Source organism: Lissotriton helveticus, chromosome 9 (genome assembly GCF_964261635.1).
Source record: "Lissotriton helveticus chromosome 9, aLisHel1.1, whole genome shotgun sequence".
Classification (NCBI taxonomy): Eukaryota; Metazoa; Chordata; class Amphibia; order Caudata; family Salamandridae; genus Lissotriton; species Lissotriton helveticus.
In genome coordinates, this window is record NC_136070.1 from 666,150,416 (window position 1) to 666,165,040 (window position 14,625).

A 14,625-nucleotide genomic window follows, 5' to 3' on the forward strand; every position below is an offset into this window, starting at 1 on the left:
GAGAATAACACAAAATAGGATCACAAAGCTGTGATTAAGTAAACTAGCAGCAAAAAGAAGTCTAAATTGTATTGTTCTTGAAGGCACCACTGTACTTAGGGTCACAGCACAGGTCCCTACAGCCCATGCACTGCAGGGTGTGCCCCAAACTCCAGTGGGGTCCCATTCAAGGTAAAAGCTTTGCATTTCTGTGAGATATGGAAGTCTCAGCAGCTTCTCATCACATTACACAGGAGGCACCACATAATTTTACGTTACGACACTGGCTATACTTACAGCATTTGTTAATTTTTGTTGTTCATCTTCTAATGAATTCAGCTAAAATTAAAAAAAGAATGTCAGTTTTAATTTGTAGGAAAGTAACATCAAGGCATTATCCTGAGTCTAACACGCCCCAAACTGGCTTAGCTACTTGAAACTTTGAACGAAGGCAACTATAAAAAAAAACAAATCTACTTCTTCAGACAGAACAAAGAGTACCCACATTAAATGAGGAACATTTCCACTGTCTGGATCAAGGGTATCCAACTTTTTCTGTACTGAGAGCTATTTATGTTTAATGAAACGCATTGAGAGATACTAATATTCTTAGCATTGTATAATCTCCATTTTATTTTTATATGTATATTATTTCAATCAAGCAAAAGCTTTCTAATGTAATACGCTGGGCTGCACAAAAGTGAGCTACTCAGAGGTAGCAGGAGAGCTACAGTAGCTCACAAGCTACTGGTTGGAGACACCTGTTCTGGAGTGTGTCAAGATTTCACAGTGATGTTAATGATATCCATCACAATGTTCCCTGGAGAGATTTTCACAAAGTTCTGTTGGAGGGATGCACTCTTCCCAAGTGAGTAGTGAAAGTGGAAGTTGGTGATGATGGCCATCACCAGACATTCCACACAACATTTGCTGATACCTTTTTTTGGGATGTCCAAATAATATATCAGATCTGGTCTTATTCTACAAAAGCTCAGAAAACGAAACCCCCAGATTTAGATTTAGCTTTACTTGCACGATTCATTAAAAACATTGCAATTGGGTATTAAAAGGAAACATAACTAATATGTTAGTTACATCGAGAAGTGAGGAAAAAGAGTAAACAAAAAAATGAAAAGAATATAAAATCATTATAATGAGCTAAAACATTCTAGAGACTAAAAATACAGCCACAGATGAATTGCTAGGTCAGCCAAGTTAGATTTACCACACACATCTTTACTCCCTTTTCCTACTATTCCAGTAAATGGTGAATGTAATTGAGAACACGAGCACCGCACCTCTTACATCATTTTAGCTTGCACAGTCAGCATTTATCGCATTACTTTTTAGACTGTCTCATTAACCATACATTCCCAAGGACAACAGTGATTAAAAAATAATTTTTGGAAGGCAGACTTTCCTTTCCAGATTGACTCCTATTGTAAATTTCTTTCTGAGGCGAGTGTTGACTTGCCCTTCCCATTGACAAAGTGCAACTTTGGACTAGGGGGAGACTAGGATGAATGATGCACCCAGAAAATAAACAGAATTATTTTTTTGTAATAAATACTTCTATGTAAAGATAAATTATGTGAAGAATTTACTTGTTCCTGGAGAGCAGCGATCCCTGCTTCTGCCAATGTATATTCTTTCCTTTAATGCAAATCAAAGAGTATGTTATGCAATGTCAATAATGTGATTATTCATTGTAAAACAATGGCGCAGCGTTTAACTTACGTAATGTTGTCGTAGGTAACAGTGCACTTAAAATACATGTTGAAATGGAAGAAAACAAACAATTCTAAGTGTAAATTACTTGTCTTTTATAGAGCTATATGGTAGGGTTGAGATGCAAGTATGCAAACCAAAAATAAACAACGTTCAATTTTAAATGAAAAAAACATAGGGCAGATTTAAAATAAACTAACGCAGAGCAGTGCAGCAAGTCATTTTGCTGTGCTGCGTTAGTTTGGAAGTACAGGGATGCGACATGATTATAACAATATGTCCATCTCTGTGCTTCCTCCGGCGCTGGCCCACAAACTGCTGCCATGCGCCGACACAGGCACCCCTGCACCATGGTGCAAGGATGCCTGGTTTACGGGGATGATTGTTTATGTGCAGGAAGAGTTCCCTTCCAGCACATAAACAATCAGAAATGGCATGTTCCAAATTCTATGTGTGCTGCATTAGCACACATAGAACTTGGAAAACTTCATTTATTTAAAGGATTGTTTATGTGCAGGAAGGGACACCAATCATTAGAGGTTATTTCCTCATTCTATGTGTTATGGAGAATGCAGCACGCACAAAAAGAGGAAAACAACGGGGAGAAATGAATAAACTTCTCCTTGTTGCTCCTACCTACGCATTCCCCTAGGGAGGCATAGAATTCAGATGCATTTCCAGAATTATGATTTCTTGTAAATCTGGAAATGTGTCTGGTGCCATGGGTGTTGCATGGGAACACCCACAGCAATCCCCATGAACCTGTATTAGCAATGAGAGGATGAATATTTGCTGATGGACAGCTGGATGTATGTACTCCCGCATGTCAATCTTATACTTTTAACTACAGGGCCCATCCAGTGAATATTGTCACACTGCCTCTCAAAACCCAAAGCAGACATCATCAAACAAAGGAATGTTCTAGCATGCCTATTGATGGTGATTGTTAGTTATTCAAGACTGGGTCAAGTGATTTGCTTTATTCCTTTACACTGATTGGCCCATTTAAACTTGCAGCATTTTCTCTCCTGATGCCAGAGCCAGGATAAGGCATGATGTCAGAGGTAGTGACACTGATGTCATGATTGCATTGGGATAAGACATGAGGGATGCTTTTTCCAGAAAACAATGAGAGCCATAGACATACATACATTTGTTAAAAACATATTCTATTGCATTGTAGCAGAAAACAAAAGAAACACAAAGCAAATACAATTGAAACACAACAAAATACATGTGTCTGTATTTCCACCATAGCTCGTGTAGTGTCTTGCGAGTTAGCAATGACTGAAACCTTTTGGCTCCTGATGGACTCCATAGAGCTGTGACGTAAGTATTAGAGCGGAATGCAAGGAAGGCTGATTTAGAATGTTGAATTTGCAGTTACACGCAGAAGAATAAAGACATGTTATGCTAAGCGCCATATGTGGCATAGTCAATGGCGAGTACCCGGGCTGGGAGCTGGGACGGACAATACAGCTAGTACGGTACCCCATCCCACCCATAGATTCAATGCCCATAACATGATGCTATAACCCACTCCCTGCAAGCTCCAGCTCCCCCGTTAACATAGTGCACTATAACCACATTGTAGGCCTCAGGTGAAATCGTCAAATAACATATTCCAATTCAAGGTGGTTTACTGTTCAGATTTATTAACATAGCAATCATCTTTACCCATTCAGTAATATCTTCTGCCAAACGGTCTGCCCAATTTGTGATCTTTAGATGATGTCTGTCTGCTACTGCCCATTCAAGCAAATCTTTTTTCCAAACCACATGACTGGGGATTTTAGCAGAGACCCAGTGAATTTCTATTCTGCACTTAGCTTACACCATGCCCAGTGCAGCCATAAACGTCCTCATCTTCAAGGATAGTGTGGTGGGAAAGATGCCAAACAAGCAATGTTTTATTCAGTAGAACATGTAAGAAAGACAATGGTTCAGGGGTGGCCTACTTAGGTCCAAGGAGAAGAAATGAGTTTTTTGTCTTGAAACTAAATCAATAGGGAGCAGAGTAAGTAGGGAAGCATGTGTAGTTTTAATTACAATTAACAGAATCAAATTATAAAGATATGTCTCACATAAGTGACAAGGTGTGTAACGTGACTGAGTGAGAGTGAAAAATACACAAAATATCACATGGACAACAAAAAGAAATCCACAAGGAACATATACAATGAGGGGATTTTCATTGGGGGGTCGACGACGTTTCGATCTTTATTGAATCAAGATCATCATCAGCACAGGGTGAGCAGTCTGTAACTAGAGTAAAGGTAAGCTTAGATTAGCACTGCGACCTACTGGATATTTGGTTAATACAGTGCTTCTGTGCTTCCAGTGTCAAGGTAACAGTTGACATGCATACTGAAATTGGACTCTTAAATGCTAAATATTACTTGGTCCCAAGTGATTTGGAAATCAGAGAAAAGCAGTTGTGGCATGCGGGGCATCAATCATTTATAATATACCACTAGGCGCCGCGTTGCACAACTACACTTACTATTTTTAGAAAGGTAGGTAATTACACCTGGGGGGGGGTTTCGTAGTTCTCTCAGTTGGTTGCAGGGGTGGTGATTGCTTCACTCGAGTTTTGAAAGTATCTGGGATGTACAAGGGGAAAGTAATGGTCAAGCCCGCTTCAGCTGTAACTGAAAAGGTAATTAAGGGTATAATTCAGTCTCTTACTTTTTAGTTAATTGGCAAGGGGGTCCTTCACCATTTAAATTCATGTGTTCCAGATGCTTGTGTGCGCTAGCTCTAGGATAGAGTAACAAATCAAGGCCCACACTTGGTTCTAGTTAGGGAATTGTATGATTATACAAACAATTGGGACATTCTTACTTGGGGCAGAGTTGAATGGATAATTGGGCTTGCAACCGGCATCAGTCGACTAAATCCAGTCCTAAAAGCAAGCAACCAGGGCATAACAAGTGTCCACACTCATAGGGATATTGAGAGATTACCACAATGCTTACTTTGGTGTGAACTGACACGAGTATACATTAATTTAAACCGTAGTCAGTCATTTCCAGTCGATTCTGACGAACAAGCATAAAGCATTATCGACTGTTTGGAAAGTTACTGAATTTTCAATTGTTTAAAAACGTGCTGCAGGGACCGCTATGATTTCGTGGTGCCATGCGGAAGCTAAACCGTGTGATAAAATTTGGCACTAAAATAATTACTGGTTCAGCTGTGGAAATGCGCCTCGGGTTGTGATCTGTGGAGAGAACCGGCGGGAGTTTAGAGAGGGAGCCGGATGGAGAACGTCTTCCCCCTGCACATTACACCTAGGGGAATTCAAAGTCCTCCCATAGAAAATTCTAGTAAATTTATTCAAGGTAAAATTGGTCATATGGAGAAAATTAAAGCGGATTAGCTGGAAGTGCAAATAAGGAGAGCATACACCTTCCCCCAGTCTAAATCCGATAGTGCTACTCAGAACCTGTCATAAGCCACAGTTGTATCCCTCCCTCTGTCTGAGACCAGGGCAGCATATCATATCCCCACTGCTTCGCAACCCCCATCTCTCTACTACTGGACAAACATGCAAATCTCTGTAAAGGGCTTCAACGCCCATAGTTGATTGTTAGGGTAGGGTTGTCTCTCCACCCCCACCCGACATATACAATCACCATCTGACCAGCAATGTATTAAAGAGAGCAACTCGTCTGAGCTCCCAACATGAAGTCTTCTGGCAAAGAATTAAGAGGATGAGATCCAGCCTTTTCCCAGCAACTGTGTGAACCAGTGAGCCACGTGTTGCAGCGGTACAACTGCATAGTAAAAGAAAAGGTCAGGAATTACCAAACTACCTTTCGTTCAAGGGAACTTTAAAACATCAAGTAACATGACTATGCTTCCTTGCCCAAACCAAAGAGATGATCAAGACGTACAATTCTTGGAAGAGCCTACTCGGTAAGGGACACATCTTATTCAGTTATACCATCTTGGCTAATGCTATCCTGGCCATAAACAGACATCAATACATAATGCCCAAAAGCCACTATTGACATTGACAAAGGAGGAGGATATAATGAGATAAAACCAGTGCCCAAGGAATTACTTTTCAGTTGTTCCTATCACTGAGGGAATTCCAACTGCCAAACATGGAGTGCAAAGTATGATATTGTCTGGATTCATTAATGACTCTGACCACATAAATTAATGCTGTTTGCGCTTTCTATCAGTTGCTATGAAAATGTAGTTTCATAAACCCTTATGTGCTCAATCCATGGTTCAAAATATTAATTAAAAAGCTGTGGAGTTGATAAAGGTGCTGGGAGGCTTTATCTTATTCTCCAAGATATTGAAATTGTTTAAGACATGATGCTGCAGGATTCTGAGAAAGAGCTTGTGTCTCTTTTGGACCCCCAGCAAAATATAAAAATGTGATTTGTAACAGTGCCAGACAGACTATTTGTCATGGTTTGCCAAGCAGTTAGGAATCATTGTTTTACAAATGGGACATCTTCTTAAATGCCCCATATCCCAAGAGTGGGACACACTTTGAACCCAATTTGTACAGCTAATATTCCCAGACGATCTTCCCCCATGAACCCGACAACATCACACGGTAGTCCCTTGCCCTCCCCCCTCCCCGAACACGCTCCTAACGTTGCACTCTATCACACGTATATTGCCCCGTGGTCTTTCCCTTTCCCCCAGGGCACGGACTGGCTATAGCGGACACCGGGCGTTTCCCCGGTGGGCCAGATGGGTGGGGGACGATTTTCTGGCCCTGGTGGCCAGTTTGGTCAGAAGTGCTGCAATATTGGCCAAAAGTAGGAGTGGTGCTTTTTACTAGCACCCGCTCCCGCTCCCAGGCCTGGTTGAGCAGCAATTGGCCAGGGCATGTTGCTGTTCCCAGTCCAGCCCTGCATCCCCCCTCTTCCCTGCATGCCCACACAATGGAGATACACAGCGAGAACACCTCACTGTCCTGCTCACACTGCTATTTATATGTTATATGAGACATTATTCCTGCTCTGTACCGCCTTCCTAATTGTCATGTCACTGCCTACCCCATGCCCCTTCCATTTCCTAGTTATGACTTTTATACATTGAAGTTATATTGTATCATTCTTTCCATTGCATGACTTGCTTATAATGCGTTGTTGTACGTGTTATATATCCTAGGTTTGACGCGGTACAACTGCGATTTCGTACTTATTGTTTATTTTGGTGATTACCTATTCAGGGATTCTCTCGACATAATGGAGTTCTTGTATATTAAAACAACGAAATTAAAACATTTTCAAAAAAATCATTGTTTTACAATCAAATTTGTTGATATGACTGGCAATCTCTGGAAGTCCTTTTCTGGTTTCAGAATGCCAGATTTCCTGGGTACGTGGACTTATGGATCCAATCACAGAATCTGTGTCTGACCTTGTGGTCACAGGTTTTAATCTACATAGGTCCACTCAGGCTTTTATCCTTCCAAGGTCGGTCGATAAAATGAGTGCCATTGAGCAGTGTAACGATAGAAATCTATTATTGCATTGCTAAGTCACTGAAGGTAAAGTTCAATGTACACTTTATATTAAAATCATGTGGTGACTGCTTCCTGCCACTTTGGGGGCACAGGCGATCCGTTTACAGCACCATTAAAGAAGCCTAAAAGGATGGGTGCAGCATTTTGCCCACCATGACACAAATACCCTTGAGGTCAGGGCTTTGTCAGTAGATTTTTGTGGGCTTTGTTCAGTACTACCCACAGCCTTCTTCTGAAATGTGATGATCTAGACAATTTCCCTGTCCTGGCTAAAGTTGGCAAGCTTGATTAGATTCAAGCATTACTCTAAATCGTAGGGATTTAGTGCAAATTATTTAGACAGCGATAGAGAGAAGATTCACTCGTTCCTGTAAATCCCGGTGATTTAGTGCAAATTATTTAGAAAGCGATAGAGATAAGATTCACACGTTCCTGTAAATCCCTGGAATTTAGTACAAATTATTTAAATATCGAGATTGGTAAACTGGTTTGTAATCAGTTTGGGAGCTTCTGAAACAAATCCATTGTTAGGGCAATTAATATTTTTAATCCTGTTAGTTACATCCCTAGTCATTAGTCATGAAGCCAAGATGGAGCCACGTTCCTACTCTGACTCAAAGGTTGAAATATGAATTATATATTCAATTAAATTAACTGCGTTCTGAAAGAAAGTTGCCAGCTCATGCAGGATTATTTGAACATTCTAGTGATTGCTGAGAAGAACTAATTTGACTAGGTTACAGGACCTCCACCAAGGATGATGCTGTGCCTGCTACGTACTCACTCACAAATTAAGAGGTGCCTTTAGAAACCTGTGCCATTTAGTACGGATCATTCACTGTGGTTAATGGGATTGTTGTACCACCTGTGAGGCCTCTGACCACTGACCACTACCCAAAGATCCTTTCTATCTTGAAAGGATTATTGGGCAATACAAAGACATCTTTGAAAATATAACTACATATCTGATTTTAATGGGTTGTTTTTCTTCCGAACAAGGTTTATGATGTATACTTTTACCTTTTGTCTGTGTGTTGGGGTCTTCAAGATTGTTAAAACTTCTTCCTTTGGAGCTATAACCATTCTCAGATCGATCTTCCTTTAGGTTATGTTTCTCCAGCTGTTCACACCCCAGTTTAATAGTTTAAGTTTTCCTGTCTCAAACATTTAAGGAAACCCTGATTTTCTTTAGTACTACTGCCCAGTGATTCTAACAAATTATTTGTTTGTATATACTGGATGTAGTGTAGCCCATTTGGTATAATGATTTAAATAGACATGAGAAAAAGAATACTCTAATATCAAAAGGTCTCACAACATTCCTTTGTGGTGAATTCTATATTTAGGGCCTGATTAGAAATGCCCCAGGGGTCCTTTCAGTATTCATCACACCCAACAAATTCCAACACCTTGGAATTCAGATTTTATCGGATGCAATAACTACCATCTTATTCTGAACTTTTTTCCCAGCACTTAGGAATAAGGGGAGGATTTTGGTGCTCACACATCACAATCTGCATGTCCCAGTAATTACCAGATCGTTTTCAGCTGTTAAATTCCATGAGGTTTGACCTGCAGAAATGTAGTGAGGCATGTGAATTTATCTCACTCAGTAACTACTTGGTGAGATACATATCGAACAACTCGAAAATTCCAACCCCTGAACAAGTAGAGATTTTCAGCAGAGATTGGTATTTTCTGGGGCACTTTTTTATCAGGCCCATAGTGTATCAGGCACATAGCGTATCAATCCAATTTACAATTTGTGGAATTAATGCAATCTGGGGCATCCAAATTCTTAGGGCAGAGCTACCATGGCTACTAGAAAAAGTAAAATAGGTATGAAATCCCCTTATTGCTGATGTCTATATAAAAGCATATCACCCTTACACACCAACAGGGTGATAAAAGCCAGCTTCATAGGGTGTGTACTTTTTAATTGGGGTCAGTGAGGAGACGGGAGCTCTTACAAGAAGAAATTACAGACTTAGGGCCATCTAGATGTAGGTCGCCAAATACCGGTCGGTAACGGCCGATTTCGGCCGTTACCGACCGGTATTTGGAGTTTGAGATGTAGGGGGCTTAAATTTACAGAATCGGTAAAGCTGCAGATTCGGTATATTTACCGATTTGGTAAAATACCGAATCGGTAAATTTACCGATTCTGTAAATCCAGATGTAGGTGGCACTGAAAACAGTGCCACAGGCCCTTAGGAATTCGTTATTTACCACCAAATAATACTTGGTGATAAATAACGAATTTCTGTGTACATGCACATCTGTGCATGTACACCGGTGCCATGTGGCACACATACATGCCCTAAGGGCATGTATGTGTGTCACATTGCACGCAAGCCAGAATCAGGGGTGCAACAGGGTGTCAAAGTGACACCCTGTCCCCATTGTAAATTCGGTAATTTTACCGAATCGGTATTTACTGATTCGGTAATTGACATTGATTCCTATGGGCCTCAAGGCCCATAGGAATCAATGGCAATTACCGAATCGGTAAATACCGATTTGGTAATTACCGAATCTTACCGATTCAGTAATTGACTCAGTAAAAATACCTACATCCCGATTGCCAGTTCTTAAATACCGAATCGGTCTGATTCGGTATTTAAGAATCGACAATCTGGGATTACCTACATCTGGCCCATAGAACCTTATTATGATTTTTGTGGTGTGGCAATGGGCCGTCACGTCAGTGCCCCGCTGCCACACCACCAAAGCCATACTGAGACCTCACATCGGATTCAGACTGGAATCCAGGTTAGACGGTCTTGCTGTGGCTCGCACGCAACGGGGCAATGCTAAGGCTCATACGTGAGCCTTATCAAGGCACAGCAATGGGAACCCGAATACATGTTCCTGAAGAGCTTGGACTGTCAAGTCCATGGCCTGGAGTATCTGGGGGTGCATGCAAACATGGCGAACACCATGTGCCCCCTGCATGCATCTCTTGGAACAGATGGAATAGGGGTCCTGTAGGGCCCACTTTGTTCCCTCACTTTTCATGGCAGGCTCATCGCCATGAAAACTGTGGCAGTGAGGAAACTCCAAATATGCTCGGTAGTGCCAAAGCGGCACCGCCAGTATATTAAGGGGACTCAGACCACAGCAAAACCGCTAGGGATTGTGGATCCGTGGCAGCAGCAACGTTCCCATGGCGGTCTGACTGCAGTGGACCACCGGTCCTGCAGTAGCTGCAACGCCACTGTGGGTTTGGCTGTCCATCTGACCCCCAAACTCACTATAAGGCCCATAATCTTTCTGGTCGCAACCATCCAAAATAGTCCTTTTCATAGAGGAACAAACAAGGCAAAGACTACAAGTATGGATTCCGTGTGATGCACCCCACTCTAACATGGGCAAACCACTCACTGTCGACTCACATAGTCACGCCTCTCACCGCACTCACACAAGCATGGCTCTTAGATACACTCAGTCAGTCAGTCAAAATACTTTATTCGGTTCATTGCAAAAACCATAAAAGTGTACTACAAAATTAATCGAAGTCAAGACCTTGGTTAAAAAATGATACATTCATTTACAAGCCTCATCACAACAAAATCATGTGCAGATAAAATGTACATTATAAATATAATAATTAAGAGGATAAAAACCGGCAAAGAGCCAATTAAAAAAAGATTAAACAAAATGCTGAATCCTAGGCCTATATATACCACTATGTGCAATCTATCCAGTTAATTTTCCTCTTCAGTCTTAAAGCAATAGTTAAAACATTTGCTACATTGAAGATCTCCCATGTAGTAGACAACAACTGTAAATATAAAAGGGCAGGTTTAACTTGTCTAAAGCCCTTGTCCTTGATAAGGGGAATGATACATTTTTTGCGAATAGGACACAAATGCTTACAAAAAAAGATAAAATGCATAGTGTCTTTAGTTGAGAAACCGTCACAAGAACAAATCTCCAGCTCCGAGTCTTTAGTCCATCCAGAGCGGTCAGTAAGGAAAAGGTGGAATTTGTTCAGTCTAAGTTTAGTCAATAAAAATCGATGATGCATATTGTTGACGAGACTCAAATAGGGTTCTATCCCATCAATGGTGATTAACATTTGGTGAGCCCTAACAGATGGTTTGCATAGTTCTTTTTCTTCTCTTTCCAGAGATGCCAACTGTTTATATGTGTCTTTCACCCATTTGATGTCCCCTTTCAACAGTTTATCCGGGGAATAATATAGTTCCGGTCGGCCCAATTTCGCTGCCAATTTTTGAATATAACTCAGCCAGGGGATAGATTGACCATGATCCAAAGATAAACAGTCCCTCAAAATTTCATGATTCAGCTCTAAGTCAGGGTTCAGCCATATAGAGATCGACTTCAATAGCGGTGCTAAAGCAATGCGATCCTCCAGATAATCAACCCCACACTCTCGATGAACGATAAATCCCGGGGTAGACTGAGGAACACATAGCAAGGATTTCAAAAATGTATCCTCAATCACCTGCAAGGCCTTAACATTTTTTAGCCCCCACAAGTCCGCTCCATACATCGCTATAGCAGTGCATCTAGCATCATAGATTTTCAACACTGCCTCCATAGGCTTCACACCCAATTTACGAGCAAAATCCCGTACTGCCAAGATGGACCTGGCGAAAGCATTTCGTTTGGCAACTAACTGGGGTAACCAGGTAGAGTTATCATCAAAAATTACCCCCAGATAGGGAAATCTTGTCACCCTAGATAAAACATTTTCTTCGCAAATCATTGTCTTAATTTGGTTTGGTTTACTCCCCACAATCATTACATGAGATTAAGGAAAATTTACACTTAGATTCAGTCCCTTCATAAAACTAGAAAATGAATTTAAAAGACATTGCAACCCCACAGCTGTGCGTGCTATTAATGCAGCGTCGTCAGCATACAATAATGCCGGAACGGGGAATTTACCGGCCCTTGGTAAGTCTTTACATGCCTCAGTTAGGGCGACCCCTAATTCATTAATGTATAAAGTAAAAAGTAAGGGGGCCAAGATACAGCCCTGCATAACCCCATTAATGATCGCGATCTTGCCTGTACTATTTCCCAAACGGTCATACCTAACTGTGGCTGTAAGGTCCCAGTGTAGATCAGCAAGAAAATACACAATGCTTTTGTCGACTCCTAACTTGAGAAGCAGTTCCCAAAGCTTGGACCTATTCACTCGATCAAAGGCCGAGGAAAGGTCCATGAATGCTAAATACAAGGTGCCCCGTTTAGCGATAGTGTATTTCCCTATTAACAGGTAAAGGTTGCGGCACTGGTCTACTGTGCCTCGACCTTTCCTGAACCCATATTGTAAGCATGAAAGGGTTTCTGTGTCCTCCAACCAAGTTGTTAATTTACCAAGGACCACTCGCCCTAGCACTTTAACTGCGGCGTCGATGAGGGAAATGGGGCGATAACAACTTGGATCCCCCCTATTTCCTTTCTTAAAAATGGGTACTATGACCGATTTGGACCAGGTGTCCGGAATATCTGCCATAGAAACCCTATTAAAAACATTGACTAAAATTCTAGCCCAGGTCTTGACATCAGATTTAAAGAGGTCAGCAGGGACGCCATCGGGGCCCGGAGCCTTATTACTGGTCATCTTCCCGATCGCCTCTGTTAACTCTAGCTCAGATACCTTTAACGTATAGGGATTTAAGAATGGGGTCGCTATACTCCCCACCCCACTATTTCCCCTTCATAGACTGACTTAAAATGAGAGCACCACGCCTGTTCCTGGATGCCACAGTCTAAGTGGTCATTACAGGAGTCCTGAAAAAAAGGTTTATTAACGACGGCCCAGAATTTGGCACTATTTCTGAGTACGTCTACTGAGGTTAGGTCTTCCCAGGCAGCTACCCTAATCTCCCGTCTTCTTGTATCCAGGGCTTTTTTATAGCTTTTCCTTATAGGGCCACCATGGCCCTATTCACTGGTTTTCAGTTTATGGCAGCTTTTAATTTTTGATTAGCTGCAGAACAGTTGTGATCAAACCACCCTTGTTCAGCAGGTACCTTAGCTTTCCCTGTTTGACTAAAATCTGAAGAAACCTGGGCACAGATAATTGAGTAAGCCGCTAAAACTTCCTCATTCTCTGCCTCCAGGTTCAGACAGGTTTCCAACTCAGAACCTACTGTGGATATTAAATTGGAATGAAAGTCTCCCGGTATAACCCTGCTCCATCTGAGTCTGCGGGCCTGATCTGTTGGACGAATGTCCGATTTGTCCATTCTATTTAGCGCTGTCGTAGACTTTAAGACCTGATCCGACAGACTCAGAACTACTGGATTGTGGTCACTAAAATGTGACCATGCGGGCGAATATTCAAGAATCCTATCCCCCAGTGTTAAACTAATGAAAATATAATCAATAAATGAATGACAACCATTCCCCTTAAATGTGGGTATCTCCTTATCCCGCAAAGTAGGGAGCATCAAACCGTTGTCTGCCTGGATTGTCTCGAGAAGACCGCCCTGTTCAGAATGTTCGACATGAATGTCCCCCTGTTCAACAGGGCCGAATAGATCTAAGGACGAACACTCGTTCGGGCATCCATGGATATTAAAGTCTCCCATAACTACGAGAAAACAATGGTTATCATTTGCCTCCTTATAATTTTCCAAAAACAAATTTAATATGCCCAGGTGCTCGGTCGTGGTAACTCTATCATACGAATTGTAAAAATTAACAATTAAAATCCTTTCCACCCCATCCAAACAAATTTGTACAGCGAGGATATTCCATGAACCGGTATCTAACTGTGTGTATACCCCTTGAATAGTAGCTGCAATTAGAATGACCAAGCCACCCTTCGCCCTCCCCATATTAGATTTGACCGCAGGAATGTGGTAACACGCGTAACCATCCAGACTCAAGATGTCACCCGTGTCCCACATTTCCTGAAGGCCTAATATATCATACATACTAATGGACTCTCTCCATGTTGGATCATCTATCTTATTTTTAAGACCAGCTACATTCCAGGTCATTAATTTTAAAGAGCGGTCTTGATAGCCTGGAGTTTCTGCCATTATGGATGTATTAAGATCCCTGGAACCTATAGATTCTACCATTGTCGTGGCATCAGGGACATTAATCACGACAAGAGGAGCAAGATTGGTTTTTTGGCTACCTAGTCATTCATTATCGCCCAAACTTGAAAAAATATCAAATCTATTTAAAACGGGGACCGCAAAGTCATAGGGCGGTCTCCCTTTACCTAAATTACTATTCGCTTGCCTGGTTTGAGGTGGTGGATAAAAGAACCCTAGCTGGAGAAGATTTACATAATCTTTTTCGATTCTGGATGACCCCGCCTGTCTCAGTATGTCCCCGACCAACCTTGGGATCTAATGCTTACGACCACGAAGTCTCCCTCTAGGCTTTTTTTAGTATTGCCCACCCAAGGAACCCTTCTAACC

The 14,625-nt window shown here is 41.6% G+C and overlaps 1 protein-coding gene across 1 annotated transcript in view; it reads right to left on the minus strand.

Annotated features, from left to right (window-relative positions):
- Positions 1 to 14,625, minus strand: part of LOC144782917 (uncharacterized) — a 140,324-nt gene that overhangs the window by 13,034 nt on the left and 112,665 nt on the right. The window contains exons 6-7 of the mRNA XM_078662160.1: positions 1,584 to 1,632; positions 277 to 318 (exon numbers count right to left, since the gene is read on the minus strand). Coding sequence (XP_078518286.1) covers positions 277 to 318; positions 1,584 to 1,632 — 91 coding nt within the window. The remainder of the gene's footprint in view (positions 1 to 276; positions 319 to 1,583; positions 1,633 to 14,625) is intronic.